Source organism: Equus asinus, chromosome 2 (genome assembly GCF_041296235.1).
Source record: "Equus asinus isolate D_3611 breed Donkey chromosome 2, EquAss-T2T_v2, whole genome shotgun sequence".
NCBI classification, from domain to species: Eukaryota; Metazoa; Chordata; class Mammalia; order Perissodactyla; family Equidae; genus Equus; species Equus asinus.
Genome location: NC_091791.1, coordinates 134,633,952 through 134,652,882, shown reverse-complemented (window position 1 = coordinate 134,652,882; position 18,931 = coordinate 134,633,952). Strand labels below are relative to the sequence as shown.

At 44.5% G+C, this 18,931-nt stretch overlaps 1 protein-coding gene across 2 annotated transcripts in view; it reads left to right on the top strand.

Annotated features, from left to right (window-relative positions):
- Positions 1-15,824, top strand: part of ZNF609 (zinc finger protein 609) — a 204,249-nt gene extending 188,425 nt beyond the window's left edge. For both annotated transcript variants that reach the window (XM_044764729.2, XM_044764727.2), the window contains 7 exons: positions 5,733-5,820; positions 7,057-9,397; positions 10,272-10,638; positions 12,280-12,455; positions 12,694-12,910; positions 13,640-13,718; positions 14,014-15,824. In XM_044764729.2, the coding sequence (XP_044620664.1) occupies positions 5,733-5,820; positions 7,057-9,397; positions 10,272-10,638; positions 12,280-12,455; positions 12,694-12,910; positions 13,640-13,713 (3,263 nt within the window). In that variant the 3' untranslated portion in view covers positions 13,714-13,718; positions 14,014-15,824. The remainder of the gene's footprint in view (positions 1-5,732; positions 5,821-7,056; positions 9,398-10,271; positions 10,639-12,279; positions 12,456-12,693; positions 12,911-13,639; positions 13,719-14,013) is intronic.
- Positions 15,825-18,931: the final 3,107 nt, after the last annotated feature.

Here is an 18,931-nt window from a genome sequence, read left to right as displayed (position 1 = left end):
AATATATAAAGAACTCTCACAACTCAACAACAAAAAATCAAACAACCCAATCAAAAAATGGGCTGGAGACATAAACAGACATTTCTCCAAAGAAGATATACGGATGGCCAATAGGCACGTGAAAAGATGCTCATCATTGCTGATCATCAGGGAAATGCAAATCAAAACTACACTAAGATATCACCTTACACCCATTAGAATGACAAAAATATCTAAAACTAGTAGTAACAAATGTTGGAGAGGTTGTGGAGAAAAAGGAACTCTTATACACTGCTGGTGGGAATGTAAACTGGTGCAGCCACTATGGAAAACAGTATGGAGATTCCTCAAAAAATTAAAAATAGAACTACCATATGACCCAGCCATTCCACTACTGGGTATCTATCCAAAGAGCTTGAAGTCAGCAATTCCTAAAGTTCTATGCACCCCAATGTTCATTGCAGCATTATTTACAATAGCCAAGACATGGAAGCAACCTAAGTGCCCATCAACAGATGAATGGATAATGAAGATGTGGTATATATATACAATGGAATACTACTCAGCTGCAAAACAGAACAAAAGCATTCCATTTGCAACAACATGGATGGACCTTGAGGGAATTATGTTAAGTGAAATAAGCCAGCGAGAGAAGGACAATCTCTGTATCACTCCACTCATATGAGGAATTTAAAAATATGGACAGAGAGAACAGATTGGTGGCTACCAGGGGAGAAGAGGGGTGGGGGGTGGGCACAGGGGGTAGAGTGGTGCACCTGCAACACAACTGACAATCAATAATGTACAACTGAAATTTTACAAGTTTGTGACCTATCATTAACTCAATAAAAAAAATAAAATAAAAATAAAAAAAGAAACAACTATTTAGGTAGGTTGTCCACTCCAAGTATACCAAACAGGTAAATAAAAGTAAATCCAGTCTTCTGCTTAAACATGGTAGATTGAACGTACATGTTTACCTCCCACTTTCCCCCTTTATAATCCAGTCAAATGTTAGTAAAAGTATTTTGTTTTTAAGGTATAAACTCACAAGTTAAAAAAAAACAGACTGTCTACTGCAGACAGGCATAATCAGTAGAACTTTGGAAACTAGTGCTGATATAAGAAACCTGAAAAAACGAAAACTCAGTTTTTTAGTTGTTTGTTTGCTTTTCACCTGAAGTTGGGAGGATGGAGAGCCAAGAAATAAGGAGTTTGCACCACAGATTTCTAGAAAAATTAAGGAATTGGAAATAGAGTACCTCTGAACACAGGGAATTTGGGAAACAGGAAGATTGGCTGAAAGTCTGTACAAGAAGCAAAAGCTCTACATTTTTATCCTCGTCCTACACAGCCGTGCACCTGCCCCTCTGCCACTACAGCGGAAAACTGATGTTTACACTCTGGAGAGTTTCAACCAGAGCAGCTCTGGACTCAGGGACACTGGACATAGAGGAAGGCAGGATGCTGTACTGAGGACTAACTGAAGGTTCATATAACACATAGAAAAGCGGGCAGCGAGCTAAGGATTGAAGAGGTCCTCTCCGGGGGATTTGACAAGCCCTGGAAGGAAGGAAAAAACCCCTACCAATATTTATAATGATGACTTAATGGAATGACCCACACATAGTACTTCTAGTCCAATTTTTATACCTTTCACTTAAATATGAACGGATCCAAAGATCACCAAGCTTTTGAGGAAAACTTGAAAAACAAGAGTATATAGACCAAAACAAACAGAAAAAAAGAGCTCAGAGGAAAACAACTATTGAGAAAGCAGAAACAGATTTCAAAAGATATTATAACTAAACATCTGTATTGCAGCCATGAAATAAGAACAGGATGCTTTTTTTTAAGTTAAAAATACAATAGTAAAAATGAAAAATTCAGTATATAACTTAGAAGATGAAGGAGATCCCTTAGAGTATAGAACTAAAAGACCAAGAAGTGGAAAACAGGGATGGAATGATAAGAAAGATTAGTCTAGAACGTCCAACTTCTATATAAATAGGAGTTCCAGTAAGCAAGAATGGGGCAAGTAATTAATAAAAAGAAGACAAAATTAGTAGAGATTAGGAAGATTTGAGTAACACTGTCAATTAATTTGACCTTTCATTTATAGAACACCCAACAACTGCAAAATACATATTTTAAAATATCTTTTCAGGTGCACATGGAATGTTTTCAGGATAGAACACATTTTAGACCATAAATCACTTCTCAATAAATGTAAATGAATTGAAATCATATAGAGTATGTTCTTTAAGCACAGTAGAATTATATTAGAAATCAATAACAGGGGCTGGCCCCATGGCCGAGTGGTTAAGTTCATGTGCTCCACTGTAGGCGGCCCAGTGTTTCGTTGGTTCAAATCCTGGGCGTGGACATGGCACTGCTCATCAAACCATGCTGAGGCAGCATCCCACATGCCACAACTAAAAGGACCCACAAGAAGAATATACAACTATGTACTGGGGGGCTTTGGGGAAAAAAAAGGAAAAAAATAAGATCTTTAAAAAAAAAAAAGAAATCAATAACAAAGAGATGTCTGGAAAGTTCCCAAGTATTTGAAAATTTGACAGCACACAGTTCTAAGTAACCCCAGGATCAAAAAAAAAAACTCAGGGGCCGGCCTGGTGGCACAGCGGTTAAGTTCGTATGTTCCACTTTGGCGGCCCGGGGTTCACCAGCCTAGATCCCAGGTGCGGACATGGCACTGCTTGGCAAGCCATGCTGTGGTAGGCGTCCCACATATAAAATGGTCATATGTGATATAAGACATATAAGATGGGCATGGATGTTAGCTCAGGGCCAGTCTTCCTCAGCAAAAAGAGGAGGATTGGCAGCAGATGTTAGCTCAGGGCTAATCTTCCTCAAAAAAAACAAATCACCAAGGAAACTAGAAAATGTTTTGACCTAAATGATAAGGAGAACATCAAAACTTGTGGAATGAAGTAGGCTATGAGGGAAATTTATGGTTTTAAATGTTTATATTAGAAAAGAAAACAGATCTACAGTGGGGCTTGGTGAACTTTTTCTGTAAAGGGCTTTGCAGGCCATTCAGCCTCTGCTGCATACTTAAGATTGCCTTGTGGTGTGAAATCAGACGTAGACAATGCATAAATAATTAAGTGTCTATGTTCTGATAAAACTTTACTCATGGGCAATGATATTTGAATTTCATATAATTTCGCATCACATAAAGTATTATTGTCCTTTACATTTTTTTCTACCATTAAAAATGTAAAAACCATTCTTAGCTTGGTAAAGATACCTTTAAAATATCTCATATTTATGACCTTGTGATAAGACATAAAGAGCACAAACCATAAGGGAAGAGCTTAATATATTTGACTTTCTTAAAATGTAAAACTAACCAAAAATATTTTAGAAGATAAGCCACAAAAACAAAATGAAAAGGGTAAGTCTATGTCAGACATTTCTATACCAGGTTGAATTCCAGATGGATCAAAGATTTAAATATAAAAAATTAAACCATAAAAGTACTAAAAGAAACCGTAAGAAAATACTGTTAATAAAGTGATGGAATGGTGAAAACCTTTTGAAATATGACAAAAAACTCTGAATCCATAAAAGACTGATAAATGTAACAACATGAAAGTAAATAATTTCTGAAGCATTAAGCACCATTAGCAAATGACAAACCAGGGAGAAATATCTGATTCATATTACAGTCAAAGGGCTTACTGTAGTATATTAAGAGTCACAAATAATTCAGTAGAAAGATGAGCAAAGGATAAGAACAGACAGTTCACTAGAAAGGAAATACAGATATCTCATAATGATAGCTTGTAATGAAATGATGTATAAACTCAATAAGAAACATTAGATTAAAACTGCATAAAACATGATTTTTCTCCTGTCAGATTGGCAGAGATCAAAAAGTTGAGGGTACTCTGTTGCCAAAGAGAAAGAACAATAGTTGTTCTCACATTCTACTGATAGGTGTATAAATGAGTACATCCTCTTTGAGGGCAGTTTGGCGGTATTTATCAAAAATCCAAATACAAGTGCTCTGTGATTAGCAATATTACTTACAGAAATTTATCTGACAGACATATTTGTGTAAGTAAGATAAAACATTTGTGCAAGGTTATTCATTCAGCATTATTTGTAACAGCAGAGGAGTGAGGCAACCGAAATGTCCATCAACAGGGGACTGATTAAATAAATTATGGTATGATTTGAAATCATTCAAATACATCCATTGAAAAGAATCAAGTAGTTCTATGTGTACTTACATGAAATGCTCCAAAATATATGGTTACACGAAAAATGTACAGAACATTCTGTGTATACTGCTACCATTTGAGGAAGAATATATAAACTTATTTGCTTATAAATGTATAAAATATGTCTGAAGGAATACATGAATATCCATGGCTGTTTCTGAATAGGGAAACTGGAAGGCTGAAGAATAGTGATAGGAGGGACATTTCATTTTATATTATGTACATTATATCTTATATATAATATTTATATTGTATATAATATATATTATATGTATTATATGTTATATATTATAACATATATTTTATATATATTATATATTATGTATATTATATCTTCTTTGCATTTTTTTTATCCTTTGAATTTTGGAATATGGCATCTATTCAAAAGCATTTTTAAGTAAAATGAACATGTCAGGAATGTTTATTATGATGTCATTTAAGAGTGAAAAGTGTGCCAAAAACCTAAATGTCCATCAACAGAATGTATAAATTGTAGTCAAATCTACAATGATATATTTGAGCACAGTTAAAATAAATGTATTAAGCTTTTCATGTCAACATAGATAAATCTCAAATTTGTAATGTTAAGTGAAAAAGGTAAGTTACACCCCCAGCATGATCCCATCAATGGGAAGTTTGAAAATGTAGTAAATAATGCTTTCCAACTATAATGTTTTCTTCTTTAAAAAAAAAATCTGGGGGCCCGCCCCGTGGCATAGTGATTGTTTGGCACACTTCACTTCAATGGCTTGGGGTTGTGGGTTTGGATCCCGGACATAGACCTACACCACCTGTTGGGCATGCTGTGGTGGCAACCCACATTTGAAGTGGAGGAAGAATGGCACAGATGTTAGCTCAGGGCTAATTTTCCTCAGCAAAAAAACCCAACAGAAATCTGATGCAAGTATGGCACAAAATCTTATAAATCCATTCAACTAGGTGATAGGTACATGAGTTTTTCTTAGGTTCTCCTTTATTTTTTTTAGTATGTTTGAAATACTGCTTTTTTTGGTGGGGGCGGGGAGGAAGATTAGCCATGAGCTAACATCTGCTGCCAATCCTCCTCTTTTTGCTGCGAAAGACTGGCCCTGAGCTAACATCCATGCCCATCTTCCTCTACTTTTATATGTGGGATGCCTGCCACAGCATGGCTTACTGAGTAGTGCCATGTCCGCACCAGGGATCCAAACTGGCAAACCATGGGCCACCAAAGCAGAATGTGCGAACTTAACCACTGTGCCACTGGGCCAGCCCCTGCATAATTTTTTTCAGTTAAGAAAATGTGCCTTACCTGAACCATGAAATCTTTGCAATTATTGCCCATCTTAAGGGACTGCAGTAGTGTTACAGGCAGTTCCTATAGAACTGTTTGTCCCATTGGGACCCAGATCACCCCCTAAACCCTCCTACAGGAGTCAAAATGCTACTCAAATGGAAGATACTCTTATTGGTGGCCAACAGGGTTTCTCTTGTCTATATCTGAGTCATCTTGTCTTCCAGGAATGTTGGTGGTGAATGTAACATGGAGGAACAAGACATATGTAGGTACACTTCTTGACTGTACACGGCATGATTGGGCACCCCCCAGGTAAGCACCCTACAGCTTTTTAGTTTGTATTAGTCTGAACCACCCTGATCAGTGAGTGACCTTTTACCTTTATCCTGCTAGAGTTGGATAGCTTTTAAAAGACACCCAGCTTTTGGGGACCGGCCCTGTGGCCGAGTGGTTGAGTTTACGCCCTCTGCTTCGGTGGGCCAGCATTTCACCCATTCGGATCCTGGCCGTGGACATGGCACCACTCATCAGGCCATGCTGAGGCGGCATCCTGCATGCCACAACTAGAAGGACGCACAACTAAAAAAAAAAATACACAACTATGTACCAGGGGGCTTTGAGGAGAAAAAGGAAAAATAAAATCTTAAAAAAAAAAAAAGACACCTAGCTTTTAAAGGACATTATGATGTAGAGACAAGGGAAGGCACTATATTCATCTGGCATTGGAGAAGAATAAATGAGGGGCTGGCCCCGTGGCCTAGTGTTTAAGTTTGCGCACTCTGCTGCAAGTGGCCCAGTGTTTCATTGGTTCAAATCCTGGGCGCGGACGTGGCACTGCTCATCAAAGCACGCTGAGGCAGCATCCCACATGCCAGAACTAGAAGGACCCACAATGAAGAATGTACAACTATGTACTGGGGGGCTTTGGGGAGAAAAAAGAATAAAATAAAATCTTAAAAAAAAAAAAAGAAGAAGAAGAAATGAATTAGCTGTTGATGGGTTGGGTAGGAATTGGGAGATCGTATTTAAGCCATTGTCTGGAATTATTGAATTCTGGCTTCTACCTGTAGTCTTGTTGAGACCAAGGCCATAGAGTCTGACTATGGGTAAATAAACATTCACTGATGATGTTTTTCAATGGTACTATCTCTTAGAAGTTTAAACTCAAGAACATTTTCAGTTTTATAAACTCCACTAGACAATGTAGGTTTCACAAGGACCTTATCAAGTTGCAATTTGACCTTAAGGTTGACATTTCAGTGAATGGCACCCTACAGCTTGTTCCTAATATTAGTTTCCAGTCTGCCAGGGTTTGGGGAACCCAAATGTTGGGGAATAATTTACAACATTACATGCATGCATGCAGATAACATCCTAAGAGCTCACCACTTAATGCATTTCCCACGCTTTCAAAAGTTTCTTTAACAAATCATATTCATTGAAAATGATAGTTACCATCTGGACAGTTCTTCTGGAGCCTGCAGCTAAAGTGATTTTAAGATGTTTTCTCTTCTTAATAATATCCTGTTGTGCTTGTCCTTTGCCCAGGTTTTGTGACTCCCCTACCAGTGACTTGGAGATGCGCAATGGTCGGGGTAGAGGCAAACGTATGCGTCCCAACAGTAACACACCTGTCAATGAGACAGCCACAGCGTCTGACAGCAAAGGGACCAGCAGCAGCAGCAAAACTCGAGCAGGAGCCAATAGCAAAGGCCGTCGGGGCAGCCAAAATTCTTCAGAGCATCGCCCACCTGCCAGTAGCACCTCTGAGGATGTCAAAGCCAGCCCTTCCTCAGCTAATAAGCGGAAGAACAAACCGCTTTCAGACATGGAGCTGAATTCTAGCTCAGAGGACTCCAAAGGGAGCAAACGTGTCCGTACGAATTCCATGGGCTCAGCCACTGGCCCCCTTCCTGGGACCAAGGGGGAACCCACTGTTTTAGACAGAAATTGTCCCTCCCCAGTCCTGATTGACTGTCCCCACCCAAACTGCAACAAAAAGTACAAGCACATCAACGGACTTAAGTACCACCAAGCTCATGCTCATACAGATGATGACAGCAAGCCAGAAGCAGATGGAGACAGTGAGTATGGAGAGGAGCCCACCCTACATGCAGACCTTGGGAGCTGCAATGGTGCATCTGTCTCACAAAAAGGTTCCTTGTCCCCTGCCCGCTCAGCTACCCCCAAAGTTCGGCTCGTAGAGCCCCATAGCCCTTCTCCTTCAAGCAAATTCAGCACAAAAGGACTCTGTAAGAAAAAGTTGAGTGGGGAAGGGGACACAGACCTAGGGGCCTTATCCAATGATGGCTCTGATGATGGACCCTCAGTAATGGATGAAACAAGCAATGATGCCTTTGATTCTTTGGAAAGGAAGTGTATGGAAAAAGAAAAATGTAAAAAACCCTCTAGTTTGAAGCCTGAAAAGATTCCTTCCAAGAGCTTAAAGTCAGCCAGGCCCATTGCCCCTGCCATCCCCCCGCAGCAAATCTACACTTTCCAGACAGCCACCTTCACAGCAACAAGCCCAGGCTCCTCCTCAGGCTTGACCACCACAGTGGTCCAAGCCATGCCCAACAGCCCCCAACTCAAACCCATTCAGCCCAAGCCCACTGTGATGGGAGAACCTTTCACAGTCAACCCTGCCTTGACTCCAGCCAAGGACAAGAAAAAGAAAGACAAAAAAAAGAAGGAGTCTTCAAAGGAACTTGAAAGTCCTCTGACCCCTGGGAAGGTGTGTCGAGCAGAAGAAGGCAAAAGCCCATTCAGGGAATCATCAGGAGAGGGGATGAAAATGGAAGGGCTCCTAAACGGCTCATCAGACCCCCACCAAAGCCGACTAGCTAGCATCAAGGCTGAAGCTGACAAGATCTACAGCTTCACAGACAATGCCCCCAGTCCTTCAATTGGAGGCAGTAGCCGCCTAGATAGCACCACCCCTACCCAGCCCATGACTCCCTTACATGTAGTGACCCAGAATGGAGCTGAAGCCAGTTCAGTCAAAACCAACAGTCCTGCTTACTCTGACATCTCTGATGCTGGGGAGGATGGGGAGGGCAAAGTGGACAGTGTCAAGTCAAAGGACCCTGAACAGTTGGTTAAGGAAGGAGCTAAGAAAACTCTTTTCCCTCCTCAGCCACAGAGCAAAGAGTCACCATATTACCAAGGCTTTGAGAGTTACTACTCTCCAAGTTACACACAGTCCAGCCCTGGGGCTCTGAACCCCAGCAGCCAGTCAGGAGTAGAGAACCAGGCCCTGAAGACAAAAAAGGATGAAGAGTCTGAGAGCATAGAGGGAAAAGTGAAGAATGATGTCTGTGAGGAAAAGAAACCAGAGCTGAGCAGTTCCAGTCAGCAACCCTCCGTCATCCAGCAACGTCCCAACATGTATATGCAGTCGCTATACTATAACCAATATGCCTATGTGCCCCCCTATGGCTACAGTGACCAGAGTTACCACACCCACCTCCTGAGCACTAACACAGCATACCGGCAGCAGTATGAAGAACAGCAGAAACGGCAGAGCTTGGAGCAGCAACAGCGGGGACTGGAAAAGAAGACAGAGATGGGCCTGAAAGAACGGGAGGCAGCACTCAAGGAAGAATGGAAGCAAAAGCCGTCAATTCCACCAACTCTCACCAAGGCCCCCAGCCTGACAGACCTGGTGAAGTCAGGACCTGGCAAAGCCAAAGAGCCAGGGGCTGACGCTGCCAAATCAGTCATTATTCCCAAGTTAGATGACTCGTCCAAACTCCCCAGCCAGGCCCCAGAAGGACTTAAAGTGAAGCTGAATGAGGCCAGCCACCTAGGCAAGGAGGCTTCTGAGGCTAAGACAGGTGCTGAGTGTGGCCGACAGGCAGAGGTGGATCCAATACTCTGGTACCGACAGGTAACTGTTCCGGGAGGAAATAGAAATACTGTTTGATAGTCTTTCCCTCTTCCTCATTAATCAGGGCTGTCCTTATGTAGGGGGTCAACGGAATGCAGGTTAGCAGGAGAAATCTATGATTTTAGGGCTACTTTACCTTTGTAAATCATTTTAGTGTTTTTTTAAAAAATGCTTTTACATTAGTAAAAGGTGTTTTTCCTACTTGAGACGAAAGCCCAGGTAAGTTAGTTTGATTTGTCTAAGATTACTTGAAGTTTCACTAACAGAGCCAGAACTAGAACCCAGGTATCTTGATTCCTAGTCCACTGTTGCTCCCACTGTTTGGTTCCTATGGAATGAGTTAATGGTGATCTCTCCATTTTTTAGAGTAGGCTGAAAGTCCCATTACTCAGACTGAGTCACTTTCAAAAAGACTATAGGTAGAGTTAGAGCTAAGAACTTGGTCTCGCATCTTGCTCTGCTCATGAGACTTAGAAAGTCTTCCTTTCTCTCTTGGTGCCCCAATTAAAGCTCCCTCCTCTGAGCTGGGCACCACTTACAGCTTTCTTGCCCTGAGCTTGCCCTGAAGAAGTGAAACAACCTAAAAATCCTTCTTAGGGAGTAGCCTCTTCTATTCTTGGAGTCATTTCCCCAAAATGCTGTTCGGGATCTTTCTTTTCTTTCCCCACATTTTGTTTCCTTTGGGGCAGGGAGGGGGCAGGCTCTTTAAGCAAGAGCAACTAGAATTGATTGTAAATGAAGATCAATAGAGGCTAAGATCATACTCTGCCCCAGGTGTCTAGTATTATCTGCTCTGGTGTTTCTACTGGGACTTGGCCTTGAAATCTCTCCCTTATCTGTTCAACACTCAGTGCTCATTCTGTGGTTGTCGTAGGAAGCAGAGCCCCGGATGTGGACATATGTTTATCCTGCCAAGTACTCAGACATTAAGTCAGAGGATGAGCGGTGGAAAGAGGAGCGAGACCGCAAATTGAAGGAGGAAAGGAATCGGAGTAAGGACTCTGTCCCCAAGGAGGATGGGAAGGAAAGCACAAGTAGTGACTGCAAGCTGCCCACGTCTGAGGAATCCCGCCTTGGGAGCAAGGAGCCCCGACCAAGTGTCCATGTGCCTGTGTCCTCCCCCCTCACCCAGCACCAGTCCTACATCCCCTACATGCACGGCTACTCCTACAGCCAGTCCTATGACCCCAACCACCCCAGCTACCGGGGCATGCCTGCTGTGATGATGCAGAACTACCCAGGTACAGCACCCTCGTTCCAGCTGGTGTTCCATTAACCGGGAAGGGAAATGAAGCACAGATTTCAAATCCAGAGTTTTCTTGCTAGGTCCCAATGCTTATTGAGGCTCAGGTAGATGACAGCCCCTTTTTGAATGTGACATTCTGTGAAGTAGACACTTTAACCCCAAGCTCCTTGAATGGCTCCTAATTACAGTCTGCAGGACCACCTCTCCCTCCCTTGCTCCAGCTAGAGAGTTGCCTCTACAGTCACTTTTCATGAATAATTAAAGGTACAACTCCCTACCACTGCCATCTTCCCTCAGCTGGGATTTTTTTAAACACATGTTCTACATTTTGCAATGTGCAAGGCATTGTGGGGAACACAAAAGAAAGAAGACTAGTTCCCACCCCTCAAGGAGCTTATGAATTAATTGTAGCAGGAGAGACACATGAAACAAATAAAATTCAAACCAAGACAATGCATGTATTCATTTGCAAGATCATGTTCTGCTGTAAAGGTCAGACAGCAGAGAAGGGAAGAGCAGTTTGAAGTCAGCTTGGGGGGAAGTCCAGCTAGAAGGGTTCAGCTTGGGAAGATAAGCTCTTTACACTGCCATCCGTGACTTCTTGGGGAGTGAGGCACAAAGTAGGGGTTTACACGTGTTTTTTAAGTTGTTAGAAGGAAATGCTCTTATTCAACTCCACTCACTGATTTCTGTTGCCTGAAGGGCCACGTGGGATGCTTCTGGGGTGGGTGAGCATTTCTTTCACTCTTTAGAGCTCCCAGCTCTCTATAGGAGAGCAGTCTAGATAGTCTCAATATTCTGGTGTAACATTATAAGGCAAACTCTAAATAGGACAAGTAATCTTTTCAAACAGATAGGAGATTCTTACCCTTTGGTGTTCCTCTCTTCCTTTTACCCCCATCCATCCATATAAAAATAATAACAGTCATGCACCGCATAATGACGTTTCAGTCAATGATGGACCACATATATACCGGTGGTCCCATCAGATTAGTACCGTTTAGCCTTAGGTGTGTAGTAGGCTATACCATCTCGGTTTGTGTAAGTCTACTCTGTGATGTTCACACAACGATGAAATTGCATAACCATGCATTTCTCAGAACACATCCCCATCATTAAGCGACACATGACTGTAGTTCCATTTGATGAATGTCTGCTCTGGGCCAGGCACTGTGCTAGGTGATTTATGTACATTATCTTATTTACTCCTCCTTGTAACCCTATGAAATAAGTATTGTTATCTTCAGTTTGATGAGGAAACTGAATCTCAAAAGTTGTTAATTTGCTCAAGGCTACCCAGCTGGTAAGTCTCGGAGGTAGGATTTGAGCCCAAGGCCCTCTGACTCCAAACCCTATGATCTTTGCACTTTACCATGTCACTTCTCCAAGGTGGATCTCTGAGACTGGGGCTCTAAGGAAGTTGACTTCTCAGCAACTGAGGGCCATGTCCCTAATATCCCTTAGCTAGTTCTGCCTCTAGTAAAGAAAGGGCAAACTAATAGTCTCAGCCCGAAGATACTGTGGTAGAAAATATCTCAGCCTGTGCCTAGGAAAACTGGTGCTACCTAACCAAGCTCACAAAAGCAGTTCTTCTACATCTCCCATCTCTCTGACTGCTTTATTTCTCCTTCCCCAGGTTCCTACCTGCCTTCCAGCTACTCTTTCTCCCCATATGGCAGCAAGGTCTCAGGGGGTGAAGATGCCGACAAGGCACGAGCCAGCCCCAGTGTCAGTTGTAAATCCAGCTCAGAGTCCAAAGCCCTGGACATCTTGCAGCAGCATGCCAGTCACTACAAGAGCAAGTCTCCCACGGTAAGGAAGTGCAGTGACACTGGCTGTCATAAAGACCAATGAGGCCAGATCTAGGGTCTGGGAGAAGATGGGCAAGTTCAGGTCCTAACCACAGTGCAGCTTGGCTGACTTGACACGGCTCCACCAGGCACCTCCTTGATTCTTAGGTTCCCCTCTAAGGAGTCATAATGTGGACTCCAGGCATCTGGTTCTCATGTGTGTCTCACAACAGTGCTTTTGTCTCTGTTTTCCTTTCCAGATAAGTGATAAAACTTCTCAGGAGAGAGATCGGGGAGGCTGTGGGGTAGTTGGGGGTGGTGGCAGCTGTAGCAGCGTCGGGGGAGCAGGCGGGGGTGAAAGGAGTGTAGACCGGCCCCGCACCTCCCCTTCCCAGCGCCTGATGTCCACACACCACCACCACCACCACTTGGGGTACTCGTTGCTCCCAGCACAGTACAACTTACCCTATGCAGCAGGTAAGCCTCTTTTCCTCACCTCCTGTCTTTTTGACTCCATCCCAGTACCCTGCCCACAGAAAGGGGCCCCTGGCAAGAATCCTTTTTTTGGGTGGGTGGAGATTCTAATCCGTCCAGAATCTAGCCTCCTACTGACAGTCATTAAAGCAAATGACATTTATTTCTCCTTGGAGCTTGAGGACTCTCAAACTCCTCCAGAAAATTGGCTTTGATACTCAGAAGAATAAGGAACAGGAGCTCCCACAGCTAAAGAGAAACAAGCAGCTGAAAAAAGAGAGCTTTACTTGGGAAAAAAAGAGGCTTACTCAGCGAGAGAAAGACAATCTGTGTATGACTCCACTCATATGAGGAATTTTAAAACTATGGACCAAGAACAGTTTAGTGGATACCAGGGGAAAGGTGGGGTGGGGGGTGGGCACAAAGGGTGAGGTGGTACACCTACAACATGACTGACAAACATTAATGTACAATTGAAATTTCACAAGATTGTAACCTATCAATAACTCAATAAAAATAAATAAATAAATAAATAAATAAAGAGGCTTACTATCTAACCCCAGCCACTATATCTGGCCACCTATCAGATTTTTTTCTGTCAGCACCCCAAAATTCAGTGGAGCTAGGAATTTAAGGAGAAACTCCTCCCAGCACCCACCTAGCTGGTAAAGAGAAAGTGCTTATTGGACGGTTCTGGGAGTGCTCTGCTAACATGTCCTCTTTCTCACTCAGGGCTTTCTTCCACAGCCATTGTTGCCAGCCAGCAAGGCTCAACTCCCTCACTCTACCCACCCCCCCGGAGGTGAGATTGGTAAGTAACTTTGTAATTTGGGGTAACACTTAGAGCAGGGATAGTTGATACCTGGATCACAGAATCTCTGTGGAGCCTAGGTGGGGTCAGCAGTCTGGAAACAGTGGAACCCTGGCCAAGCCTCTTATGCAAGTCTCCCATGAAGCCATGTGCGTCTGAGAGGAGCTGTGGAACACATATGTCCCCTAGGGAACAGTACCAACCAGCCCTGCAGTTTGTTTTCTGGGAGCGCCACCTTGTGGTTGTTTTGCCATCCAGCTGAGTGCCTGGTCATTTGTCCATGTTTCCCTTGCAGAACACCAAGTGCCCGGATAAAGTCAGCTTCATGGGCCCGGACTGGCTCACCCAAGGAGGTGCTGGAGGCGCCATTTAGACATCAGTTAAATGGTGTTGATCATCCTGTTTGCCGTTCCCATCACGACTGAAGGCAGACGCTTGGCTGTCTCACCTCCACCAGATCCCCGGACTCCCCAACCTTCCCTCTTCCTCAGGAGCTGGAGAGCTGGTACTTAGCAAAAATATTTATTCTCTCGGCCACAGTGACTATTGTGGCCTCTGTGGAGATGAAGGCACGGGGAGCAACCAGGAGAACATGGCCTCAGCCCAGAGAAGTCCCTGCCCTGTTCTCCAAGCCCCTGGTCAGCTGCTGGAGCAGTACCACACACCCCCGCCCCTCCCGGGGAGGGACCTCCCCAAGCACCGGGTAAGGTCTGAAGATAGCACAGCAGCCATACCCCTCTCACCATCATAACCGCCATCACCAGATTCTGCATCTCCCCAGCGGTTTGGGCCCTGGGAACTGGCAGCAAGTGGAGGAATCGGAATCTCAGGAAAGAAAGTGGGGGCTGTTTTCTCTGTAATTGTGAAAACAAGGTCTTCAAATATGAAGACTTCTCCCCTCTCACGTGAGCACATATAAATGCTCAGAGCCTATCCTGGAAAGGAAGACCAAGGCATTTGCCCTAACATGGCCTTGGGCTACCTGTCAGGCAGAGGGCCAGGGGTCCCAACACCAGCACAGGGCTCCCCAGGGATACTGGGAGTAAGCTGGAGCTGGAGCATGAATGGAGTCTGTGAAAGAGAACCTGCTTCCCCACTCAGTCCTGCTGCTTCTTAGCCCCCAACCCCTTGACCTTTTCTCTCTTCCATCCTAACCCCTTGGTGCCTTTCCCAGGGGGATCCCCATGCTGATCTCTCTTCATCTTTTCCACTGCTTGGCTCTTAAGACTCAGGCAGGTAAAACAGTATTCCCCCTAGCATGGGGAGTTTTGGAGTCTGCCAGGTCACCTTAGGGCAAGGCCCAGAAGGCAGACCCTGGGAGCACCCAGCAGTTCTTAGAGATGTCCTATCCATTCAGCCATCTGAATATCCTCCTCATATAGGGCCACAAATATACACAGCCCAATTCCTCTGTATACGAGTACATGATTTTATATAGCTCAATCTATAACCCCGTGTGTGCCAATATAAGCGTGTTTGTTTGTAATACACGTTTTTGTTTTAGGGGCCATTGACCATGGGAGGTTGTGTTCCTTAGACCCTGGGATAACACATCCAAGCCATTAGTCCTCAGAGCCACAGAGTGTACTCAGTGGAGCTGTGCTTTGAGACAGCAGACATTTCTCTGCTCTCATTAGAAATGCTGTCTCCCAGTCCGGGCTTTATGCTCTTTGTACTGGGAGAGTAATGATGATTTGGTAACTTCATTGGAGTCACTTCTTCCCCAAGGTGTGGGGAGCTTTAGCTCTTACTTTGATTTTGAGGTGTCATCTCTTTGTTCTCCTCCTCTCCTATCTTTCCTTGACCTTCTGGATTGAGAGAGAGATAAAGACTGACAGACACCACCCTAGGCTAGAGAGGGGTATTTGTGACCAGAGTGCCAAAAGTGACCAGTAGAGAGCATGGGCTTGGCTCTGACTCAGTTTGGGGCCTGGAGGTGGAGGACAGTAAGCACAATGCCCAGCTAGACTGCTTCCCAAGATCCCTGGAGCCTTCCTCCAGATAGGCTTAGGATCATTTGCCCAAGAGCAGGCCCTCTGACCTATAGACCTTTCCTCTAGGTTTTCATGTCCTTGTTTTGGTTCAAGTTGGGTTCTGAGGCCTCCCAAAAACACCCCCACTGTTTTAGACCTCTTAGCAGGCACCCAAGGAGCATCCCTTTCCCCCATCATGCCCTCTGCCCCCTCCTGCCCTAGTGGGCAGTGTTCTGAGCAGTGACTTCCCTTTCATCTATGGAAGTAGATGGTGTGGACACCTTCACCCCACCTAACCTGAATCACCCCACCAAGAGGATGACTCTGAATTTCAGTCTGATTATGCCCTCCCAGGCTCCTGTCAGGTAGAGCCAAGGGCCCATCTCTGTTCCTGTTTGTTTTTAAATATTGTTGTGTGTTTTGTATCTGTGGCACTGGCTTACAGCGTGCTCTGTACATATTGTAAAGAAACTGTTTGGAGTAATTTTCTTTCCCATTGGGTAGGCATGGCCTGGCATTCCTGCCCTTTCTGCTTTGTTCTGTAACACAGAGAAGAGGAATTTCTGCATTAGCAGGGCAGCCTTGGGTTCTGCAGATGGGAACAGCTCTTTCTTTGTTTCTTTTCCTTAAAAAGCATTTGGCTCTTTGATCCTTATATCCAGTCTCCCTTGAAGAGTAGGAGCTGAGCTGCCCAAAGGAGCAGGTGAAAGCAACAGTGGCAGGATGGCCTGCCTTTTCCTGATCCCTGATCCTCCTGGTCCCCGATCCTTGCTGGGTCCAATCTTCCCTCCCTGAAATAACACGAAGCAGCGGCAGCAGCAACTGAAGAAATAGAAATCCTTGATGAGTGCTGAGCGAAAGATTTGCTGTCCACTTCCAGCCTCTCTATGTGGGGAGGAAACACAGTTGGGGGTACCTGTGGCACGCATGACCTGGTCCAAAGGATGAGACATTCAGCAAGGATTCCCACAGCCCCGCCCCACCCCGAAGCAAAGGCTGGAAAAGTCTGCTGCTAGGGGCTCAGACCACCAGACCAAGACTCTCTCTGAGCCACCCCAAGCCTCTACATAGACATTGCTCATTGGGGCTCCCCAGAGACAAGCTAGAGGGAAGGAGCCTCATCCCCAGGTAGGATAGCCAAGCCTTGGAGAGCTGATCTTTAGGATTTACATCTGCTTCTTCCTTATTTAAGGTGTGCCAGTTCCCTTCATCCCCTTTCCCTGCCTGTACATGTATGTGTACGTGTATGAAATTTCTTTCTCTTACCTCACCCTCTCCACACATCTCAAGGTCAAAGGACCACATGCAGAAGGGTTAAGAGGGCACTCCATGAAATGAAATGGTGATTCTTGAATCTCTTCTCTCCCGGCTCCAAGATGAGGTGGGAGGGTGAGACTGCAGAAGGGCTAGAGAGTTATTGTTATACAGGCTTTGAGGTCACCCATATCACTTATTATCCCTTATACCCTATCACCATCTCAGTGTCTACTCTGATGCCCCCAAGATTCAACTGGGCAGCTAGTTGGCCCCATGATTCTGGGCCTTTGTCATTTGTTTTATTACTAGGGCATCCCAGGAAGCTTTCTGCTGATCCTCTGCCATGGGCCCCTCCTGGGATTGAGCCCCTCCCAGGCCCCATCCCCAGCCCCTCCTGCCCCAGCCCACCCGCTTGCCTTGGTGCTCAGCCCCCCATTGGGAGCAGGTTGGGGCGAGCTGGAGGCCCGGGCTGGAGGGGCAGTGTTGCTGTTCATAGCTTTTGTTCCATTGGCGTTGCTCTGTTGGATTTGGATTTAATTTCAGTCTTCCTAATTCTTCCCTTCTGTAAAATGTACATTACCAAGTTCCTTGTTTTTTTATATATATATATAAATATATATATATACAAACTGTACTCTTTTTGCCTTTGTACATTCAGGCAAGAAGAGAAAATAAATCTTTTTAAGAGACAATCACAAATCTGTGAGGGCTGCTGGTTATTTCTCCTGGAGTTTGCTGCTGAGCTGCCTCCTCCTTCCTCTCCACTTTTCCGTTCTCCCTCAGCTTCCTGATCTTCCTGGGCCTGCTCCATATGCATCCTCAGCTCCACTTTCCCTGGCTGATGGCAAGCTGTTGAATCCAATGTCCAGACTAACTGCCCTGCAGCCCTTTCCTGCCCAGCAGTGTTTTCCAGCTTGGCCACTAAGCGGCTTATCCAGGAGCTTTATCCTGTGCCCTGGCCTCTCCTATCTTCCCCCTTAGATCCTGTTCACCAAAGTGGCTTTGGACCCCTGGGTACTCTGGGGCCTGTCTCCTGGAGGCCCTGGCTTTGGACACACCTATGAAACTATGCAGATGGGAGCTCTCTGCCTAAGAATTTGCACTACTTAAACCTGCCTAGGGAGTTAGAACAGATGATTTTTAGCAATGACTGGGAAACTACCCCCTAACACTCCCCCCCATATTCCAGAGCCCAGAGAATCATTCCTGGCTAGTGGACTCCTATGGCTTGCCCCCTCAGAACAAGGGCTAAGGGTTTATGGGTCAAGAGCATTTGATCAGAATTTCAAAGGGTGGTACATTCTGAAACACAGCCCAACCAAACCATTGTTTGGCCTCTTGAACGTTCTCCTTTTCCTCTGATTTCCTCCTCTCCCTTTTCCCCCCACCTTCCTTGCTACTTCTTTTTCTTAATTGGCTTTGGAATTGAAGTATATTTTTAAATTATTTGTTGTATTTATTGAATAAAGTTTTTAACGTCCCTGTTCTTAAATTTAGACTTAGTTTGCCTTTCACATATCTCCCCTGTCCCATCCACCACCCCTCAAAATAGTCCACCTTCTAAGTTGCTTTTTTAATTGGAATGCAACTTTTGGGTACCATGTTTCTTTTCTGTCAGTGGTCTTATCTAGCAAAAGTTTTTCTTTTTGCAAGGGAAATCTTAACTGTACCTGGGTTTCCAATTTAGTCCTTCTAACTCCGACTGTATTAAAGAGGACCCACCAGCAGATGGCAGCAGAATCTCAGGTGTGTTTCCTGTCCACTCCGCCAGCTTTGAGGACAATTAAAGGACTGAGTTTTATCTTGGTTCTTTACCCTTGTCTTGTATATTCTTTGGGTTTGAGTTTAACATCTGAATCCTAAACTGCCTACATTAACTTGGCCATTGTCAGCATCCACATGGATCTCGGTGGCAAATATCTCACTATAGTGACCATTTTTCAGTCACTGCCTTTATGCTGCCTCTATGGGTTATCTGCTCAG